The sequence below is a fragment of the Psittacula echo genome, assembly GCF_963264785.1.
Source record: "Psittacula echo genome assembly, chromosome: 9".
Classification (NCBI taxonomy): domain Eukaryota; kingdom Metazoa; phylum Chordata; class Aves; order Psittaciformes; family Psittacidae; genus Psittacula; species Psittacula echo.
The window spans coordinates 7,913,727-7,932,264 of record NC_137745.1 but is presented as its reverse complement, the minus strand read 5'-3'; the positions used below and the strand labels follow the sequence as shown (position 1 = coordinate 7,932,264).

The following is an 18,538-nucleotide window of genomic DNA, read 5'->3' as shown; positions in this document are numbered from 1 at the left end:
GTTTAGGCTTGACTTAGGGCAAACCAAAGCTGCTCACAAATGCAACCACAGCCGGTGCTATCCCAGCCCTGTTTCTCTTCCATCTTTCTTTAATGCACACAGCCCATCTGGTCTGGTCTCAGTGCCAAGATAAGAGGCCTTGCCAGATACTTAAGCAAGCTGATATATTAGACCTGTATTTCTCATGAATTCTTTATTGTATCTTTCAATCCAGCCCCCAAATTCCACGCCATCCACCAGTTCAGGCTGCCAGCATCTTGTGCTCATCTACAGTATCTCACGGTAGAGTCTTGGATCTGATTTCAGGTGTTTTGTCAGAGAAAGACAGAAAAGAGTATAGCAACAGATTAGACTTTTATTGAATTTTCAACCCAAACTCCCAAACGCTCACTCTCAACCAAACAGCTATAATATTATAAATGAACCTTTATTAAAGACACTTCAATGCCATTTGTTAGACACTTCAATATCTTACATGTTTGTCAATGTACAACATTGTACCAAATTTTTCTAATAAATAAATAACTTTGTACACAAAAGTAATACTTCCTCTTTCACATTGCCTCTTAGAAGCAGCAAATTCACATATTTAGTGGAAGTCAGAAAATTAGGCAGTTAACTTGATTCAGAAACATTACTTTCCAATGTTAATGTGGCAAATATGCTTGGTATCCGCAATGGTGATGACATTTCCACCAGCAAAACGAGCTCAGTAAATCATTCCCATCTTTCCCAATCATTCCCAATGTTTGCACCTTGCAAGTGGGCTCCGCAGCGCAGTCTGCCCTCTGGTAAAGGGAAAATGATGCTGGGTTTGTAATTCCCAAACATCCATTTCCTTTGCTTTGAATCAACTTGGCACTCACCATCATCAGCCACCTGCCCCAAAGTGCAAACGTGTCAATAGTCAGGAACTGATACAGACAGGCATCTGGCTGAGTTATGCCTCGCTTCCTCAAGGTCAGGTTCAGCTGGTCCACACTGAAACCACCACCACAGGCAGAGCCCAAAGTGATGGAACTGAAAAACAAATGAAATGTGTCTGCCCTTACCTATGATGCTTGTTTTGAGCTTCACCGAACTAACACAGGTGGATTTCCACCACTTGGCTTCAGTGGAACTGGTGTTTGAGTTGCTCCTACGGGAAAAAATTGTAACAAACCCCCTAATAAACCTTCCCCCAAAGTAGTCATCACCAGAGTTAGCAACCTTATGTTAGCAGAACTCAAATTACAAATAACTGGGAGTCCTCCATCCACAGGTACCAACAGAGAGCAGCCTTTCTATAAGTACAAAGCGTCATCGTGAAGTCAGAAGTGACAAAGATCTGTGTGACCAATGTGGGTAGTTCTTTTTCCCTCTATTCATGGACTACTTAAAAAGACCACATAAAAATACTTGGGACATTGCCATTTAACAGAGCCCTTTCAACCATAACTATACAGTTTCCCTTCTAAATGAGTGTATTTCTGAGCAGCCCAGGGCTGCTACACAAGGCAGCCTAATTCATTTGAAGCGGATATTTTCATATAGAGAGTCTGGCTGCGGGTTGGGTTAATGGTGTTCAATGAGAAAATGTAATATTGTGTTGCAGGAAAGAGAAGTATCAGATGAATTAAGGGTACAGCTGTCAGCTCAGGAGTGTGAGTTTAGCTTTGTTGTCAAAACAGCTCTATGGTTTCAAACCCCCTCCAGAACAGATGGATTTCTTTTGGGTGTGAAAATGCATTTATTGGCACAGGCTCTTCCTTCCAAACAGGGCCAAGCTCCATCATTCCATGCACCTTCCAGAGGCAAAGCTGTGTCCAGCTGGGAAGGGAAGCGGCTGTGTTAGGGCTGGAGGTGCCCAATGTATTAGGGGCAGAGAACGCCTCTGCTGCGAGGTGCTTTGAGCAGTGCAGTGGCTGTGACCACCCCACATTTACTCTGTGAGTTACTGCTTTTGTACTGATGCTCTCCAGTCACAAATGCCTTTGCCTGGTTGTTTTGGGGCTCTGCGCTGTTGGTGGATTATTTAGTGCCTCCTGTGTGGTCTGCTCAAACGTCACAGTTCAAACACTTTATTTCTATGCTGTTTGGAAAACAAAAATGGAATTTAAGTTCTTCCACCACCAGGACTACATCAGGTCGCTCTGTAATTCCTCACCACACATTTTTTTCCCTAGAAACTTCATTTGAAACAGTTGAAAATCTCCATTCTAAATGTAAGTGCAATAAATTTCAGAGGGGAAGGAAATTTGTGCTAAGTTAACCCAATTGATAATGTGATTTAAAGGAACTTCCATTGAAAAGAGGGCAATCCCTTTGGAACAGTTCTGCTTATGCATTTAAGGCACCAGAATTATTTTCTCTCACAAAGTTTTAACAGCAACCTGATACTGAAAACAATATTGCCAAAATGGTAAATTTTCACTCAGTTTTCCATGCACTAAAGATTAAAATAGCCTCTGTAAAAGATATATATATATTTTTATATATATATATTTATATATGAAAACTCTTATGTACAACTGTATCAAATACTTTTCTCTTTACACAATAATCCCTTGCATTTATGTGCTTCATATGCAAGTCAACTTTTGAACACTTCATACTTCTCAGGGAAGTTTTAAACTATGTACAAACAGATGACGCTCGAACAGGAGTTTGTTCCCCATACAAGCTTGTTTCTCATACCTCAGGTGTTTGTTTGCCTCTGACAGGTCATCAGTTCAAGATTTGAGGTAGAAGTAAGTAGCCTCTATACTCTGTGCAAAAGAAATATTAAAAAAGGGAAAAATAATAAACTAGTGTGTGTGTGTTAATCTGTGTCCTCTCAGTCCAGCGCTCTATGGGGTGGCTTCAGCTCAGGGTGGGAGTTGCAGGGCTCGGGTGCGTTGCCGTTGGACAGGAGGGCCTGGTTCACTCCTGCTTCGCTCTGCAAATCCAGTAGTGTTGGGGGGATCTCCGGAAGCACGTTCAGTTGCTTTAGTGACCCTCCTGCTGGTGAAGCCCTCACTAAGTTAAGGTTGTTGAGCTCTGAAGGCTTTGCTGCTGCTTGTGAAGAGGCTGCGAAACAAGCCAGGGAAGCAGTGTGGTTAGCTGGGGCTCGGCCTCCAGCACACCCCATAAACCAGCCCTGCCACTGTCATTCCCAAAGAAGCCGTAAATGCTCCATCCCTGGCAGTGCTCAAGGCCAGGCTGGACAGAGTCTTGGGTGACATGGTCTAGTGTGAGGCGTCCCCATGGCAGGGGGTTGGAACTGGGTGATCTTAAGGTCCTTTCCAACCCAAACCATTCTATGATTTATGCCCTTGAGCCAGGAAAAATGCTGATGGGAGAAAACAGGGCTCTGCTAAAACCCAGATGGAATTACATTGCATGAAGGGGGAAAGAGACATACCCAAGGGATCACATACCCTGTTTGTCTGCGAGCAGCGGGCTGGTGGTGCTCACAGGTCTTATTCTGTCGTGGTTGCTGGGGTAGAGGGTCCCATCTGTGTCCATCCTCTTGCCACTGGCAATCCCGTTGCATGGCTGAGGATGAAGAAGGCTGGTGCCTGCACCCCGCTTCCTGTTGCGCTCCTTGCTGCTCAGTGCGTTTGGGCAGGTGCTCTCCAGAGTCTTAAGGCTTTCAGAGTAGTACTCGGCCTCCTTGGGGTAAATGTGGACGTTGGTGCTGTCCGTACTGCCACTGCAGTCCGTGCACACAACAGGCAGCCCATAGCCTGGAAGGGAGAGCAGCAACAAACACATTAACTAGCTGGAAGCTGTCAGCTCTGAGGCACAGCTTGCAGACGGGAAGGAAAGGCAGCTCTAGTTTAGGCAGTGGGGGAATCTCTGTCACTAATACAGACCTTTCTTGGGTTTATACCTGCGTCTATCAGAACTCCAGCTATAACTAAAGGTAGTTCCAATTAATAGATTTACTTGGTTGGGTTTTATTTTACTCAAAAAAAAAAAAAATTGTGACTTTCTTTAAAATAAGGTTTTGTATTTTATGTTTTTATTTCCTTTATGTAGATATCTCCTTTTCCAGACTTTCTAGTCAGGGTAGAAACAGAAAGTGGAACTTCCCTGTACCTGCTTTAAAACACAGAGTTACCTTTCTTAGTTTTGTGCTGCTGCTTTACAGGGATCACTGTCAACTCACACAGTTACCCTAAGATATGTTATTGCAGTCCATGGCATTAGCAGATGAACAGAACTCAAAGCAGGAAGGAGTTTCTAACTGTTGAAAGTTAATTTCCTCAGTGCACTCCACAACTTTCCATTATTAAACTTTACAGTTTCTCCTGGAGAGAAAATGTGCTTCACTGGCTGTTTCCCTGTGGTTATTACAATACAGCATGAGCACAGAAAACACAGCCACAAATAGAACAGTGCAAGTGTAACACCCAAGAAACTGGCAAAGAGCAGAGGCAGGTGTAGTGCCCAAAATAACCGTTAAGGTTTTGCGAATGAAAAGCCAAAGCTGAGCTCTGGAGCTGACAGACCCTTCAGAAAGCATGGAACATTTTAACACCTTCAGCTTGAAAGTGCTCTCGCATTTTAGGAATAGCTCAACTCAAAATACCGATCAGCCAGCTGCAAGGAACGGCAACTGTGAGCTTCAGTCTGCCTCCTTCTGACAGTTCCTCCAGTTCAAGCTACCCAAGCTCCATACGGGATCAAAGAGAGCAGGAGAAAGTAAATTCAGTGTGCTCACACCTGAGAATCATTCTGAGCCTTTTTCTCTGAAGGGAATAATCTCTTGTCTTAATGCTGTCTGACCTGGGAGGGCTTTCTGAGCTGTACAAACACCAAATACCTTTCCAGATTGATGGGGTTTGTACCTGTCTTATCTGGAACAAGCATTCCATCAGCCATGTCTTCGGTTTTCCAAGTGTCTTTATTATAGCCGATACACAGCTTTGGCTGTCTGCAACCTACAGCAGGAGCTTCAACATCTGGACACCTTCCAGCATCAGTCTGACACATACCTGTAACAAACGAACCATCTGGCTAAAGATGACAACCATCTGCTCAGTTAAATGCCTCTGTTAAGTCTTATTTCTACTGCAAAAGCTGTGAAAGGGGGGAAAACCAGCACTAGAGATAACAGATAATGTTAAGCTAATGTTTAACAGAACTAATGCTGTACAAGTTGAGGAGAATCTTTGTTCAGAACACTGAGCTGCTCCTTCCCGATGTGCTGCCTTTAACTGCTGTAAAACCCCAACATTTAATTTCTAAGCCTGAAGGCAGGGCCAGGCAATGCTGATGTATTTTCTACTAGAGCTTAACTAGGAGTAACTCTGGTGCCAAAAAGCTAATCCAAAATTAGCAAAAAAATAAGTCCTTAGGGCCTGAGTGAGCAGTTTCTGAAGCTGTCTGCTTGTAGGGACACTGTTATTACCGGGAGAGCACAGCTTTGTGCAGTGAGAGATACATCCTCGTTCTGCATAACTGCAGTAGCTGGAGAATTACATTCTGCAGATCTCTCAGATAACCCCTAACAAGCACAGAAGTACTTTGTACTGTGATTTCTACCTCCTCCCATCAAGTTCAGGTGTTACAGAAGGAACAATGGAAGCGGTTCTCACCGTTGCTGTCGATGTGCCCATTGGGCTGTTGGTTATCGACTCTGATGACCGCTTCCTGCCGGTCAGAAAGAGTCCCTTGTGAAGACAAGTAGCTTGGCACGTCAGGAGGCACAATAGTCTCATCTAGAGGAATGGGAGCACAGAAATATCAGTTCCCACTAAGAGATAAAGGCTTCTGTTTTCAAAGGCATGTAAAATCACATTTTTAAGAGGGATTTGCAACCAGAGCTGTAACTGGCATTCTCTGTATACGCAATGGAAACCAAACTGCCTAAAATACTCTATTCCCCTCAGAAGCCCCACTCCTGGTTTTTCAAAGCTTAATAGTGCTGATAAAGCCATTCGGAGTGTTTGCATTTGGCATGGCCAGTACAAGGTAGGTGGAAGTGGAACTGTCTCTTCAGAACACGTAAATCCCTCCTTTTTACCTTGAAATTCACAGTACCTTGTGCGACTCAAGCCCTCTGTTTCCTAAGTCATGAGTAAAAGACTTGTGGAGAACACTTTGATTCACTTAAGCAGGCAAGTAAGGCTGAGCCCCTTGGCTATCCTTCTTTCTCCATTTTACATTAGGCAATTTCAGTTTCCCAAGTGAAACTCAATGATACCAGGCATGAAGCTCTAGATTTTCAGGAATTATGGTTCTTCCATACGTCTGTTCAGAGGCTGCCTCCCATTGAGGGCAGGAGAGTTTATTCTCACTGCAACACCTATGTCAGCACCAAATTATTGCCTCTGAATTATCAGGAGGAAGCAACAAAATGAGAGGGATACCTCTCATCAGCAAGGCTACAACAGCTCCTCCAGGCAGCATGGAAAAAGGGATTCCAGCTTCAAAGTCTTCTTAAGTTTTGAATACAAAGTCTTTGAAAATATGGATTCCCAAGAAGACAGGCAGGTTCCCAGCATCATGGACATGATCCAGACTGTCTCAAGAGTTATCATTTATGGTCATGGAAAAATCAGTGTAGCAAAGCAATGGCTGAAACCACTGCCAAGTGGAACAGATCTTTCTGAAGAGCAAGCCAAGGGCAGAAACGCAGCTCTGAACATGCTTCGACAGCAAGTGAAAGCTGGTTCCGGCTTCCTGAGCCAACAGAACCACCAAGATAAGCCAACTGCTTTCCCAGTGTGATTGCACAGCTACCTGATCCAGCCTCAGTGGTAAGCCAGACAGCACAAAAGGGTCAGAGGAAGCCTTAACAGGAAACTAGAGGTACCTGTGTTGGTGACACTGTATTCTTCACTCTTCTTCCTGGTTTGGTAGATGATGCAGACCCAGACCAGAGATGTCAGCACGATGCTGCACACCACAGCAATGGTGATGATCCCCACAGTGGTGCGGTCCTTCCTACAGCCCAGAGACTGTAGGATGCTCACATGGCTGTGAGCGCGCTCGGTCCCCAGTGTGTTGGACATCTCACAGGTATACTTCCCGGCATCTTCCAAGACAACATTCCTCACAATCAGCAGCTGGTTGCCAGAGGTGAAGTGATGCCTTTCTGTCACAACCAAGGGCTGGTCACCTTTCAGCCAGGTAATGCGGGGAGGTGGGCTCCCTGTGGCTTTGCACTGAAGAGCCACAGTCTCACCTACAGACACCACATGGTCTTCCAGTGGATGAATCAAAGATGGTGTCTCTGCAGGAGAATAAACACAGACATTAATTCATGGCCACAGTCTAACAACAGGTTTCTTTTAGCAGTACTGAACCTAACTGATGTTCCTGCAGACAAATACAAAGCAACACATGTGCGGCCACGTGCCCAGGGGCATGGCAGCTGTAAACCACAGTATATCTAACAATCACCACCAAGGCCTTCCCGTTAACAGTCAGGGTTAGGTATTTCTCATTAGTTAACTACAACATAAAAGAACAAAACAAGGCCAAACTTAAACAGGGGAAGTTCAGGTCGGATATAAAGAAGAAGTTTTTTACTGTGAGGCTGGTGAGGCACTGGAACAGGTTACCCATCCCTGGTAGTGTTCAAGGCCAGGCTGGACAGAGCCTTGGGCAACACGATCTAGTGTTATGGCATCCCAGCCCATGGCAGGGGGTTGGAACTGGATGATCTTAAGGTCCTTTCCAACCCAAACCATTCCATGATTCAATGCAGAGCACTGCCTCTTTATCCCTTTGCTGTATCTGCAACTGCTGAAGAGGATGAACATCAATCCCTTCCAGTTCCCGCTTCCACAGCACTGACCCAGTACAGTGAGGGTGGCGTTGGCGAGCACAGAGCCCGCAGAGTTCTGTGCCGTGCAGCTGTAGACACCCATGTCTTCTATCTTCACATCCGTGATGAAGAAGACGTCGTCGTCAGGCATGACGTGCATGCGGCGCTCGCGGGCCGCGGGGAAGTCCGTGCCCCCGTCCTTCTGCCAGGCGATCTGCGGCGTGGGGTGTCCTTCGGCCGCGCACTCCAGCCGGGCCGTGGTCCCCGTGCGGCTCGTGATGTCGTGGGGGGTTTTGATAAATGAGGGCAGCACTGATGGAGAGAAACAGGACAAAGGGATGAGCAATTCCGTGGGGAAAACACAGCTTCTGGGCAACAGTTTTCCTTCTTGGGCATCGTTATTACCAATAGGCAAGAGCTGGTTTTACAGGATAGATCTAAACTGCTGGGGACTACAGCACATACCTGTCTGCAGTGCCCAAGACTACCCCCCCCCCAGGGTCATTAGAGCTGAGATCAAAGCTAATTTCCTTCTGCCATTAACCTGGAAAGAAACCCCATCATCTCTCCTACAAAGAACTTTCAATCACTGCAGTCCCTCTTCTTTGTACCCTTCTGTATTTTCATTTTGCCATTTCATTGGGCAAAGACTCTACCAGAACAGCCAAAGAGAAGCAGCTAAAGCCACTAAGAATGTGCTGAAGTGCTTGGCTGGATGGCAGTCATCACAAGCCTGGCATCTGCTCCTCACATGGCATTTCTCAGCATCCACCGAGATGCAAGCAGCTGTGTGAAGGGGTTAAGAGCTCCTCACCATCAGGAACGGACCCTCGGGAGTCCAAAAGTGGGTGCCAGAGAATTGTACCAGCTCAGGCTGAGGAAAGCAATGAGAAAGCAGCTTCGTACTCACCATTAACAGTGAGTCGGGCCTTGTTGGAGTAGGTAGAGCCAAAATGGTTGGTGATGATACACTGGTAACGCCCCTCGTGGGCGAAGGTGACGTGGCGGAGGTGCAGGATGGTGGTGTACTCCATCACCTCGCCATCCTTTGCCCGCACGTGGGCAAAGTTCTCGATCTCAGCGTTGTACAGCATCTCGTTGTCTTTCTTCCATGCAAACATCATGGGGGAGCTGCTACTGCTGGCGGCCGAGCAAGTGAATCGGATGTCCTTCCCAAGGACAGCCACTGTTGTCTCAGGCTGGATGATGATCTGTGGCTTAGGGAAGTCATCTGAAAGAAAAGAGCATCATCAAGCATTGCAACAGGCTGCTCTGGTGCAGTCACCATCCCCAGGGGTACTTAAAAGATGGGCAGATGTGGCACTTAGGGACACGGTTTAGTAGTGGACTTGGCAGTGCTGGGTTAATGGTTGGACTTAATGATCTTAAAAGGTGTCTTCCAACCCAAACGACTCTGTGATTCCAGTCAGCACACACTGCCAAAGCAGAAGCAGCTGTATTTGCCTGTCACCCATCTGGGGTGGAAAGGTTTGCACACTCTGTCTCTGCCCTGAAGATTGTTGGTTTTAGCAAGGTTCCAAGCAGATTCATTTATTAGATTTCTACAAATGGTGTAATTTAATATTTGACTAAAGCTTAATTAAGCAGCCAGGCCTCTGGAAGCAGGAGTACTAGTGCCTGGAGGACTTGGCAGGCGCTGGAGAAGCAAAGCTGTCTTCGCTTTGTGATGTTGCTGTGGCGATGGAGCCTTCACAATCTCTTCTTCCAGATGAACACCACAAGCCTCCCAGACTTGCTCAGACAGAGGCCACCTAGGCAGAGCCCTGCCACTCTGGGATCAAGAAGGATACGGGACAACACCTGGAACAAAGCTTCTGCTCCATGTTCAATGCCAGTCATGCATTCCACTTGGTTAAACAGTGTTTTCAAAGGCTCGGTTTTCCTTCATCAAACAGCCATGCACAGCTCCACCCAGGATCCACACTGGTTGCCTCCACAGCACAGGGTATGGCTCACCAAACCTGGCCTTTATATTCCCCAAAAGCTGGGTGCATGAGCAGCAGCACTGTGGCCTCCTCTGATCGCTTACATTTCTTTATGAGAGAGGTAGCAGAGGTTTGTGTGTGCTGGGTATTAAGTGAAACTGCGTTGCAACCACAGCTCAGGTGCAGAGCCAACTGCAGTGTTTGGGTGGGAGAACAGCAGTAGGTGCTGGTTAGAATTAAAACCAACCATAGGAGAAAAGAAAAGAAGATTATAATGTCAGCTGTTAGGTTCATGTTAATGCTTTACTGGTCCAAAAAGGAGCTATGATGGAGAGATTCTCCTTCACTTTTTCTAACCCTTTGTTATTTCCAACAAGGACAAAATATGAGTGCGGAACACAAAGCCACAGAAGCAGCTCAGAACGCTGCAGAGTGCAAAAGTTACAGCTGCAGTCTTGGTAGTATCACACCAAGGGAAATCTCTGCACAGCCCCATCTGGAACTGGAACAAGCATTAGTCCCTTTTGATTGAATACTCCGGGAGCGCAGTAAGGAATACCCTGATGCAAGCAATGGGCTGTGTGGTTTTGGTGGGAAATAAACTGTAGCCAATGACAAATTTCTGAAGTGCAGGCTTGGGCTTGCTTTGATCCCAGGGAATAACAAACCAAAACAGAATCCCTCTCGGAATAACACACCAGTAGGCAAAGAAAATGCTTCCCAAGTGAGTCCTACCCCTGGTACAACCTCAGAACACAGAGGCAGCACTTACCACACACAAAACTTTCTGGCAGGATGGCAAAAATGCTCTTGCTTTTCAGTGACTCGGGATGGGCGCAGGTGGCCACTACAAAGGATTGCAGCTCCTTCTCCACTAACCACTGGGGCAACCATTTCAGCTGGCAATCGCAGAGGAAGCTATCGCTGTTTATGTGGCTGCAGGGGAACAGAACCAACACAAGCCTGCTGTGAGTCCTGCACGGAGAGAGCTCACAGCCCTTTCGTGTTAGACACATTCCTCCCTCCCCTCCCAGCATGGGTGGAAGGAAGGAAAGGACTGGAGGGTTGTCCTCGGGGCACTAATGATGTTAAATGCACACCACATTTAAAGAGCATTTCATCTCCGCACGGAGCATCCCATTCCTGCTCTCCAGTGACACTCCCTAGTGCCTTATATTTATTAACCAATTTCCAGAGTGATCCCCAGGAAGAGATGAGCAATGCCAGCCCTGGCTGAAGTGAGAGAAACTAAGGCAGGTCATCTACAAAGGAGACACACAGCAGAGGTACAAGTCAACAGTACTGCTCCCACTTCTCGTATCTAATTACCACTCATGCTCCTTCTCCACCTCTGTGGGTTGAGCATATTTGGTGAGGACTGCATTCAGGACTCAGCTACTGAACAGTCATCCTGAACACAGCAGGATATTAAGAGCACAGTAGAATCCCAGCACTGCATTGTTAAGAAGATCCAAGTCTCCGATTTGTCTACCTGATAACCTCAGGAAATCCTGTAGTCTGAAACTAGCCAGGAAAGGGGAAAAGAAAGAAACGGACTGGAGAGGGAGGGAATGAGGGAACACAGGGATCTGATTCTCCAAAGTTGTTCACTTTGCTCTTCTACAAAGGTGTACAGCCCCTAGTACACATGATGGCATAAACACTGCTCATAGCTAGGAAAGGTCAGAGAGACCCTTAGTATTTAAGACACCAGTACAATGCATTCTGCATGTATATGCCCCTATCTGACACCCTCTCCATGGTATAGAGGTTCCTTCACAATATGTGAGATCCCACAAGCTCTTCTCTAATAAGATTAATCTTTCACCTCAATTTTGCTTCAAGAGCCACTGCAAAAGATAAGGTGGTTAAACAAACACTGGACATGCAATGTTTGTCTTACTCATTCCCGAGTCACTGGTATTAAATGTCACTGCTAACAGCAACCGTCAGATTCCCATTTCCAACACTGGGAAGAAGAATCTGAACCTTCCCAAATACCAAATCAGTCATTTCTTGTTCCACAGCCACTGCACTACTGCAGAGTGTAGCAATGCGCTGACAGTGGATTAAATATTCATGGAGAAGAAGAGAAAAGGAAATCAGGCAAGACAGGAAACAGTGTCTGATAACAGTGCAGAGCCCCGGCCTGGAGCACAAGCAGCAGCTCTGATAACACATCCGTATTTTTACACCAGAAGGCTGGATGACAAGTGCATCCAGTTCAAACGGTGCTTATCACTGAAACGTCAGTGCTGTCTGTGAAACCTAAACACAGGTACAGCAAAGGAGCAGAGGGACCACTGGGAATTGAATCAGTGGCAGGGTGAGAAGGAGATGGCCAATGGGACCAGGGCTGGACTTCCTGAGCAGAGGTGAATAATTGCACAGATGCAAACATGCTGGAAGAACCTGTTCAATGATCTAATTTCACTCACTATTAAATGCAAGATGTTCCCGTGACATCTATCTACTCATGTAAAAATACCCTGCAAAGTGGCTAACTCCCCATTGGAAACAACGTGCTACCTCTCACGTCCAGGGCAAGAAGGATCCCTGCACGTTAATGGTGTGCACAGTGCAGTTACTTACAGCTGCCGCAGGCTCTTCATCTTGGCAAAGGCATCTGCTTGAATGGAGCGGATGGCATTATCCCCGAGGTTCCTGCACAACACAACCAAAGGCAGTGTGAACAAAAGGGGTGCTATGCCTATAGCAAAGGCTCTCCAGATTTAAGCAATGACTCCAGCACCAAGTAAATTAGTAGCTCTCTTAAGGCCATATGCACTTGCAGCTCATACAAATGGTTTTCCACAAAACACTTCAATATTGAGTATTGTTGAACAAATAGACAACCAACAAAAATGATGGGAATGAATCACTAAGTCATTCCATACCCCATCTTCTCACTACACTTCCTCAGTCTCAGCTACCTCCATCGCCCATAGCTCAGAAATTCCTCAGGCCCCTCGATAACCAAAGATAGTCAGGAATGTCGTATCCCAGGCTAGACCTTCAGCAAACATAAAGAAAGCAAATACTTGCACTAAACGGCATCTGAGAAGTTATTTGAAAGTGACATTTCTGCTGTGTCTGGAAACCACTGCAATGTTTCCAAAAGAAGGTGTTCTTACAGGCTTCCCTCACAACCACTGCTGACTGAAAAACTCACTTGTCTTCTGAAAAAGGACAGTGTCAGATTTAGGGCTCAAATGCAGGACAGACAAGCATTGCTTGCAGAGGAAATCTCAGCAGAGTATTAAAGTAAGGGAACCTTTATCTGGGAATGTATCCCCCAAGCCAGGCAGCCCTAACCCTTCAGTATGCTCTCAATGGTCATTACATTTCATACCATCAACAGCCAATAAAACATCGAGAGCAATATCACATATACTTTAACTTGGCTTCATTCAGAAAGGAGATTATCCATGAATTACTGCTGGAGTCATCAGCCTTGGGACATAGGAAAGAAATGACATCCTGGTAGCCAAAATGCAAATCACTGTAACGCAGTTGTGCTGAATGGGGACATTCGGTGCCTGCACCATAAGCAGTCATGTGCAAGATGTGTCACTGCCAGAGACCCTAGGGTCAGGAGGAAGTTGGGGCAAGGCAGGAGAAGAGGGCTACATCTGCAATTGAGTATTTTCACTGCTAACAGCCTACAATGCGCAAGTCAGGGGGATATTTACCCAGGAACAAATCACAAAATTAAGAGCACGCAGATTTGCCATATGTTCTGTAACTTTGTTCCTGGCACAAAAAAAGGCCAAAGTTGAGGCGAACTTATAATGAGAAGGAAGCAGGTGGCCCCCACAAATGGACTGGCTTCTCAGTTTACAAAGACACTATTAAATTGCTAGCAGATCCTCTCAAGCAGCTCCTTTTGGCAGACCCCCCCTTTCCCAAGCTCTGCGGCATGGTGGGTTACTCACAGGTGCTCCAGGGCCTCCAACCCTGAGAACGCTTTCTTGGCCACGGACTTGATCTTGTTTCCAAACAGAGTTCTGCAGTTTCCAAACATCCAGTGCCAGATAAACAGAAAGAAAATGGGGGGGGGGGGGGGGGGGGGGGCAGAAAAAAAGAAGGGACACAATTAGTGGGGCTTTATCTGATATACGCGCTCAGTGTAAGTCCTGGGAAATCTGAACTGTGTGGGGATTAAGAAGGCTGAAGTACACTCACTTTCTCGCTGCTGAAATTAAACCCTTTTATCTGTATTTGAATTTAATAGTGATGACAGCACAAAAGGGAATGTGCCGTATCATGTAAAAAGGCAGGTTTGCTGCAGTGCTTGGAAACCAGCTTGCTGAGTAACAGAAGGTCCCCTCTATTCTTCGGAGGCTGGCTGCGGACAGGATTAAGTGCAATGACAGTTTAACAAGATTTTGGTCTCTCCCTGCAACACTTTTCATTTCTGACTTCTTCCCAGATAGTAAAAGAGTGGTAATTTATTCACTGCTGCTTGGCCTGAACGGACATCACACACCAGGGCTGAGGGCTGGCTCTTGGCTGCATGTTCATACAGCACCTCACTGAAGTGACTACTGACTTCCTTCCTTGGCTTATTATAAATACAATAACAGAGTAATAGAATCATAGAATGGTTTGGGTTGGAAAGGACCTTAAGATCATCAAGATCCAACCCCCTGCCATGGGCAGGGGCACCTCACACTAAACCATGTCACCCAAGGCTCTGTCCAACCTGGCCTTGAATACTGCCAGGGATGGAGCATTTACCACTTCTTTGGGCAACCTGGTCCAGTGCTTCACCACCCTCACACTAAACAGCTTCTTCCTTATATCTGACCTGATAATACAATATATACAATGATATATACAATAACACAATAAATAATAGCCAAGTGGGGCGAAAGGAAGAAGAGAAAAGTTACTGTACAGAGCTGAGGAGAGCGCTTGCTTGCATCTGTGACCAGGGAGCATTCCTCTGAATCAGCACAGTGCTATGCAGCAGCACGAGAGAGACTTATCAGCAGGCAAGAGCCAGCTGGAACCATCACAGGCCAGCTGCTATCTGCAGAGTAACAGCTCTCTATAAATATTGACCAGTGGTGATCGGCCGCGGGCAGGGCCCATGCGAAATGGACAGTGTCCTCACCTGCTTTAATAAAACATCAACCAATATCATTAATCAGGACATGCTTTTTCTCTAAGGTTTAGCTTCCAGGTGCATCTTTTATCATCCACGTGGTGTCCAGTGCAAGCCACTGCTAACACCTCAGGTTAAAACCTGCACATCTGGCGCCGCATTTCATCTGAGTTTTCCTTCAAAACTTTTCCTTCAATATAGAGTGCAACCTATATCTGCAACCCTAAACGGCTCTAAACTATGAGGGTCCCACCACTTGCTACTGGCTGGGATAGAAGATGAAGCATGTGCAGCCGTTACATGAGCAAATACATTTCCAGGAGCTTGTTGGGGCTTTCCACAAAGCACCCTTCCAATGTCAGGGTAATTTGGTGTCTCAGCACTGGCAGCCAGAAAGCCCAGATTCTGTGTGGATGAAGCAGTGGATGCCACAATGGGTAGAAAGGAAAACTAGGGCTTACCACACTGTAGGACAGTGAGGACTGAGACTGTTTCACAGTCTGTCCTTGCAGCCTGTTGCCTTTGGAAGGAATTTGGGTGCCTGGCACTGGGCATCACTATGACCCTGAGTAGGTCCTCACAAAACCAATCACACTGATGGTGGTATCATCAGATGAGCCACCACTCTAATGCTTGAGTAGACAGAAAACTCCTAGTTCCACACAAAGGGTCTGTAGCCCCAGAATCACTAATCTTGTACATCTAGAGCAAAACACAACCAAAAGCTTTGGCTTCAGCCAAAGCCATGTCCCAGCCTCTATAGTGAGACACACTTGAAGCTCTTTCCTATAGGCAGACTCCTATTTACTGCACCAGAGTGTGTGGCTTTTTGGTTCAGATGAAATACCCTAAGCACCAAAAGGATGTGTGCAATTATGTGTGTACCATCATTTGCTAAAAAGGATTTTGTTATTAACGAAGGCTTTGAAATATCCATTAAAATGATTAATATAGTAAATAATTTACTATATGCAAATGCTGGGTGGTGCCTGCATCCCTACACACTAATTTCTGGAGCCATATTCCTAAATGAGGGTGTCACGCTGAGCTTGGGTTTGGTAACTGGGGATTTCTATTTCTTGTTTATGGTGGATTCCTGAGTTTGAAAATCAGAGATACTGATTATATCTGCCCATTTACCCACGCAGAGATAAGCAGGATGTCTGGGGATGCGACTACACAATGTATACACCACTTGTATACAAGGTGCATACAATCTGATGGTTCTGTACACGAGAAATACATAAGACACTGTTAACAAAGCCATGCACCAGCAACCACATTAAAATCATGACACCTTTCAAATTTCAACTAACCACTTCTCCCACTCTGGAATGGTTTGAACCCAGCGGCCCCCTTCAAAGGGCTGTGGCAGGCTGGAATGCAAAGGCAGTGGTATGCAGCTTCACAATTAGCCTGCTGCAGCCCAGGAACGCTCCTCTGCTGTGGGCAGAGCTGGGCACCAGCCTGCTCTCCCGGTGATTGCATAAGTGTAATTACACGCCAGGCACGCGGCAGTTCATTAGAAAGCAGCATTTTCTCCTCCAGCCAGTTTTGCACCTGCAGGAAGAGCTCAGGCACTGAGTGAGCCATCAACAAACCGGTTACATTTAGCAGCTTGAAGCATTAAGGAACCTGTCCTTCCCTGGCGATTCCACTGCTGCTTTTTCTGCTTCGGTGCCTTCCCACTCCCTCTTTCTTGAAGCAATGTTTTAATTTAGCTGTGCTCTCCATCCCGGGGAGCTTCATATATAATGCAGGGAAGGCTGCCGTGACTGGCCTCCCCACCTCTCAGTTTAACACCTTCATTTCAGCCAACAGCCCTCTCTGCTTTCAGAGGCTAATCTGTGCCACATCAAAGGGGAACGGCTTTTAAGGCAATCTCCACAGAGCTGAGGTGATTATTAATTCATTGGAAGGTCTCCTCTGAAGTGCCCATTTATTTTCTCTATGCTAATGCTAAAGGTGGTTGACAGTTTAAACAGGGGCCCTATATCACACAGTGAAATGTTTGCTGTAAAGGCTGATACTTTATTTACCAGCAAGGATACTCACTTCAGCCTCAGAGTTTGGGATTTACATGCAGATGAGCTAAAACAGACCTGAGCAGATCCCTTTAAAAGTGACCACTCTCAAGTGTCCCCAAAACACCTCAAGAAATACAATGAAGTAATCTCATATTCTAAGGGGTTTTCTAGCCTTACACTCCGCCTGATAATGAACAATCCCAGCACCCTGTCTGTCCCACAGCAGGTTTGCTCTGTTAGATAATCAAACCGACTAAATGATCTTAAGGTCCTTTCCAGCCCCAACTATCCTATGATTCACTCCTATCTGCTCAAGACCAACCTGATCCACAGGCTCTTCCAAGCTATGAAATCTGCTGCAATCCCCCCCACAAACCATGTCCTTCCCTGTGCCCAGCCAGACTCAGAACTGACTGAACATGTACGTGCAACGAAGGACAGGGGAAACATGAATAAAGACACAAACCCAACTTCTTTAGACTTGAGCAAGCCCTTACTGCATCCCTTTGCTACCAGCAGACAAAACCTGCCCTCTCTGGAGCTGTCCCTTGTTCCAGATGGCAAACATCACATCAGGCCATGGCTATTTCACAGAGGAGCTCCAGCTTCTGCCCGGAGCTCCAAGCACACAACCTGCACAACCCCATGGCTGCCCCTGCTCCTTTCCTTCCTCCTCCCGCTCCTTGCAGTACCTCCTGGCCCCTGCCTGACCCCCGCAACAGCTCATCAGTGCTCACCGCTCCTGGTTGCTGAGTCAACCCTTTTGCTGAACTCTTTCCCCCAGTGCTCTCTCCCCTGGCTTTTTCACCTCTCCCCTATTACCTGCACCAGCATTTCTAACACATCTCAGTGTCTTGGGACCGCCACTTTTGCTCCCATGTCAGTGGCCACATTGAAGGGATGCCCTACAGTGCATGTCCCACCAGGAGAGCTCTGTCTGTCTGCTCCTTTCCTCTACCTTCTTTCCTTGCCAAAGCAGCACTACAGACTCACAATCTTATAGCCTGCAAATCCCTCTGGGAGCCTGTGCTCCCACTGCCCTTCTAGCTGCTCACATGGCTTCACTGCCTTCTTCAAACCAGAAACTTCAGCAACAGCAGCCAAGGACTCTCCTACCCAACACATCTGCTCCTCTGCCTTTTTTCCAGCAACTCATGGGAAGATTTCCCAACTCCATGTGCACAGCAGTTCCTACTGGCCTCTTGCACTCCCACAATTCTTTTACTTCCTTGCCTGACTCTCCATGCCCGAAGTCCTCTGCCTTCTCCCTCACTTGCAGCTACAACTTAGCTCCCCTCTCCCTGGATCCAGGCACTTCCTTCAGCAATGATCAAATGCCAGCTATGTCTGTGACTCCAAATTCCCCACGAATCCTGCCCTGGCTCTTCCCACTCCCCCAGGAGTCTCTAATGAGAGCATGACAATATACCGCCTGCCAGGATTCATTCTAGCCATCTGCTATCCATCGAGGTACTTTTACTGCACCTCTGGCTGTGCCATCTCAGCATCAGAGACAGCGTGATAGGGGGGTGCTGAGAACTTAAACAAAAGCAAGAGGTAATGATTAGAGACTCTTGATTTGTCACAAGCCATCAGAGACTTCTCTGACAGGGCTGATTTATAGAGCTGATTTCAAATGGAACATGAACAAGTACAGAGCAATGTGAAAATACTCGCGAAAGCCAAGTGAGCTATAAACATTTGCAAGGCGCAT

At 46.5% G+C, this 18,538-nt stretch overlaps 1 protein-coding gene across 4 annotated transcripts in view; it reads right to left on the bottom strand.

Annotated features, from left to right (window-relative positions):
* Positions 1–334: 334 nt before the first annotated feature.
* LRIG1 (leucine rich repeats and immunoglobulin like domains 1) overlaps positions 335–18,538 on the bottom strand; it is a 91,246-nt gene continuing 73,042 nt past the window's right edge. The window contains exons 10-20 of one of the 4 annotated variants that reach the window (XR_013957676.1): positions 13,623–13,694; positions 12,280–12,351; positions 10,460–10,623; positions 8,652–8,972; positions 7,772–8,053; positions 6,785–7,204; positions 5,565–5,687; positions 4,815–4,961; positions 3,399–3,707; positions 2,677–3,048; positions 335–1,020 (exon numbers count right to left, since the gene is read on the bottom strand). Coding sequence is in view for 3 of the 4 variants with exons in the window: in XM_080625709.1 (XP_080481835.1) it covers positions 2,816–3,048; positions 3,399–3,707; positions 4,815–4,961; positions 5,565–5,687; positions 6,785–7,204; positions 7,772–8,053; positions 8,652–8,972; positions 10,460–10,623; positions 12,280–12,351; positions 13,623–13,694 (2,143 nt within the window). In the remaining variant the exon portion in view is untranslated. Of the gene's footprint in view, positions 3,049–3,398; positions 3,708–4,814; positions 4,962–5,564; positions 5,688–6,784; positions 7,205–7,771; positions 8,054–8,651; positions 8,973–10,459; positions 10,624–12,279; positions 12,352–13,622; positions 13,695–18,538 lie in introns of all 4 variants that reach the window. The other 3 variants (XM_080625711.1, XM_080625709.1, XM_080625710.1) reach the window with 3 other exon arrangements.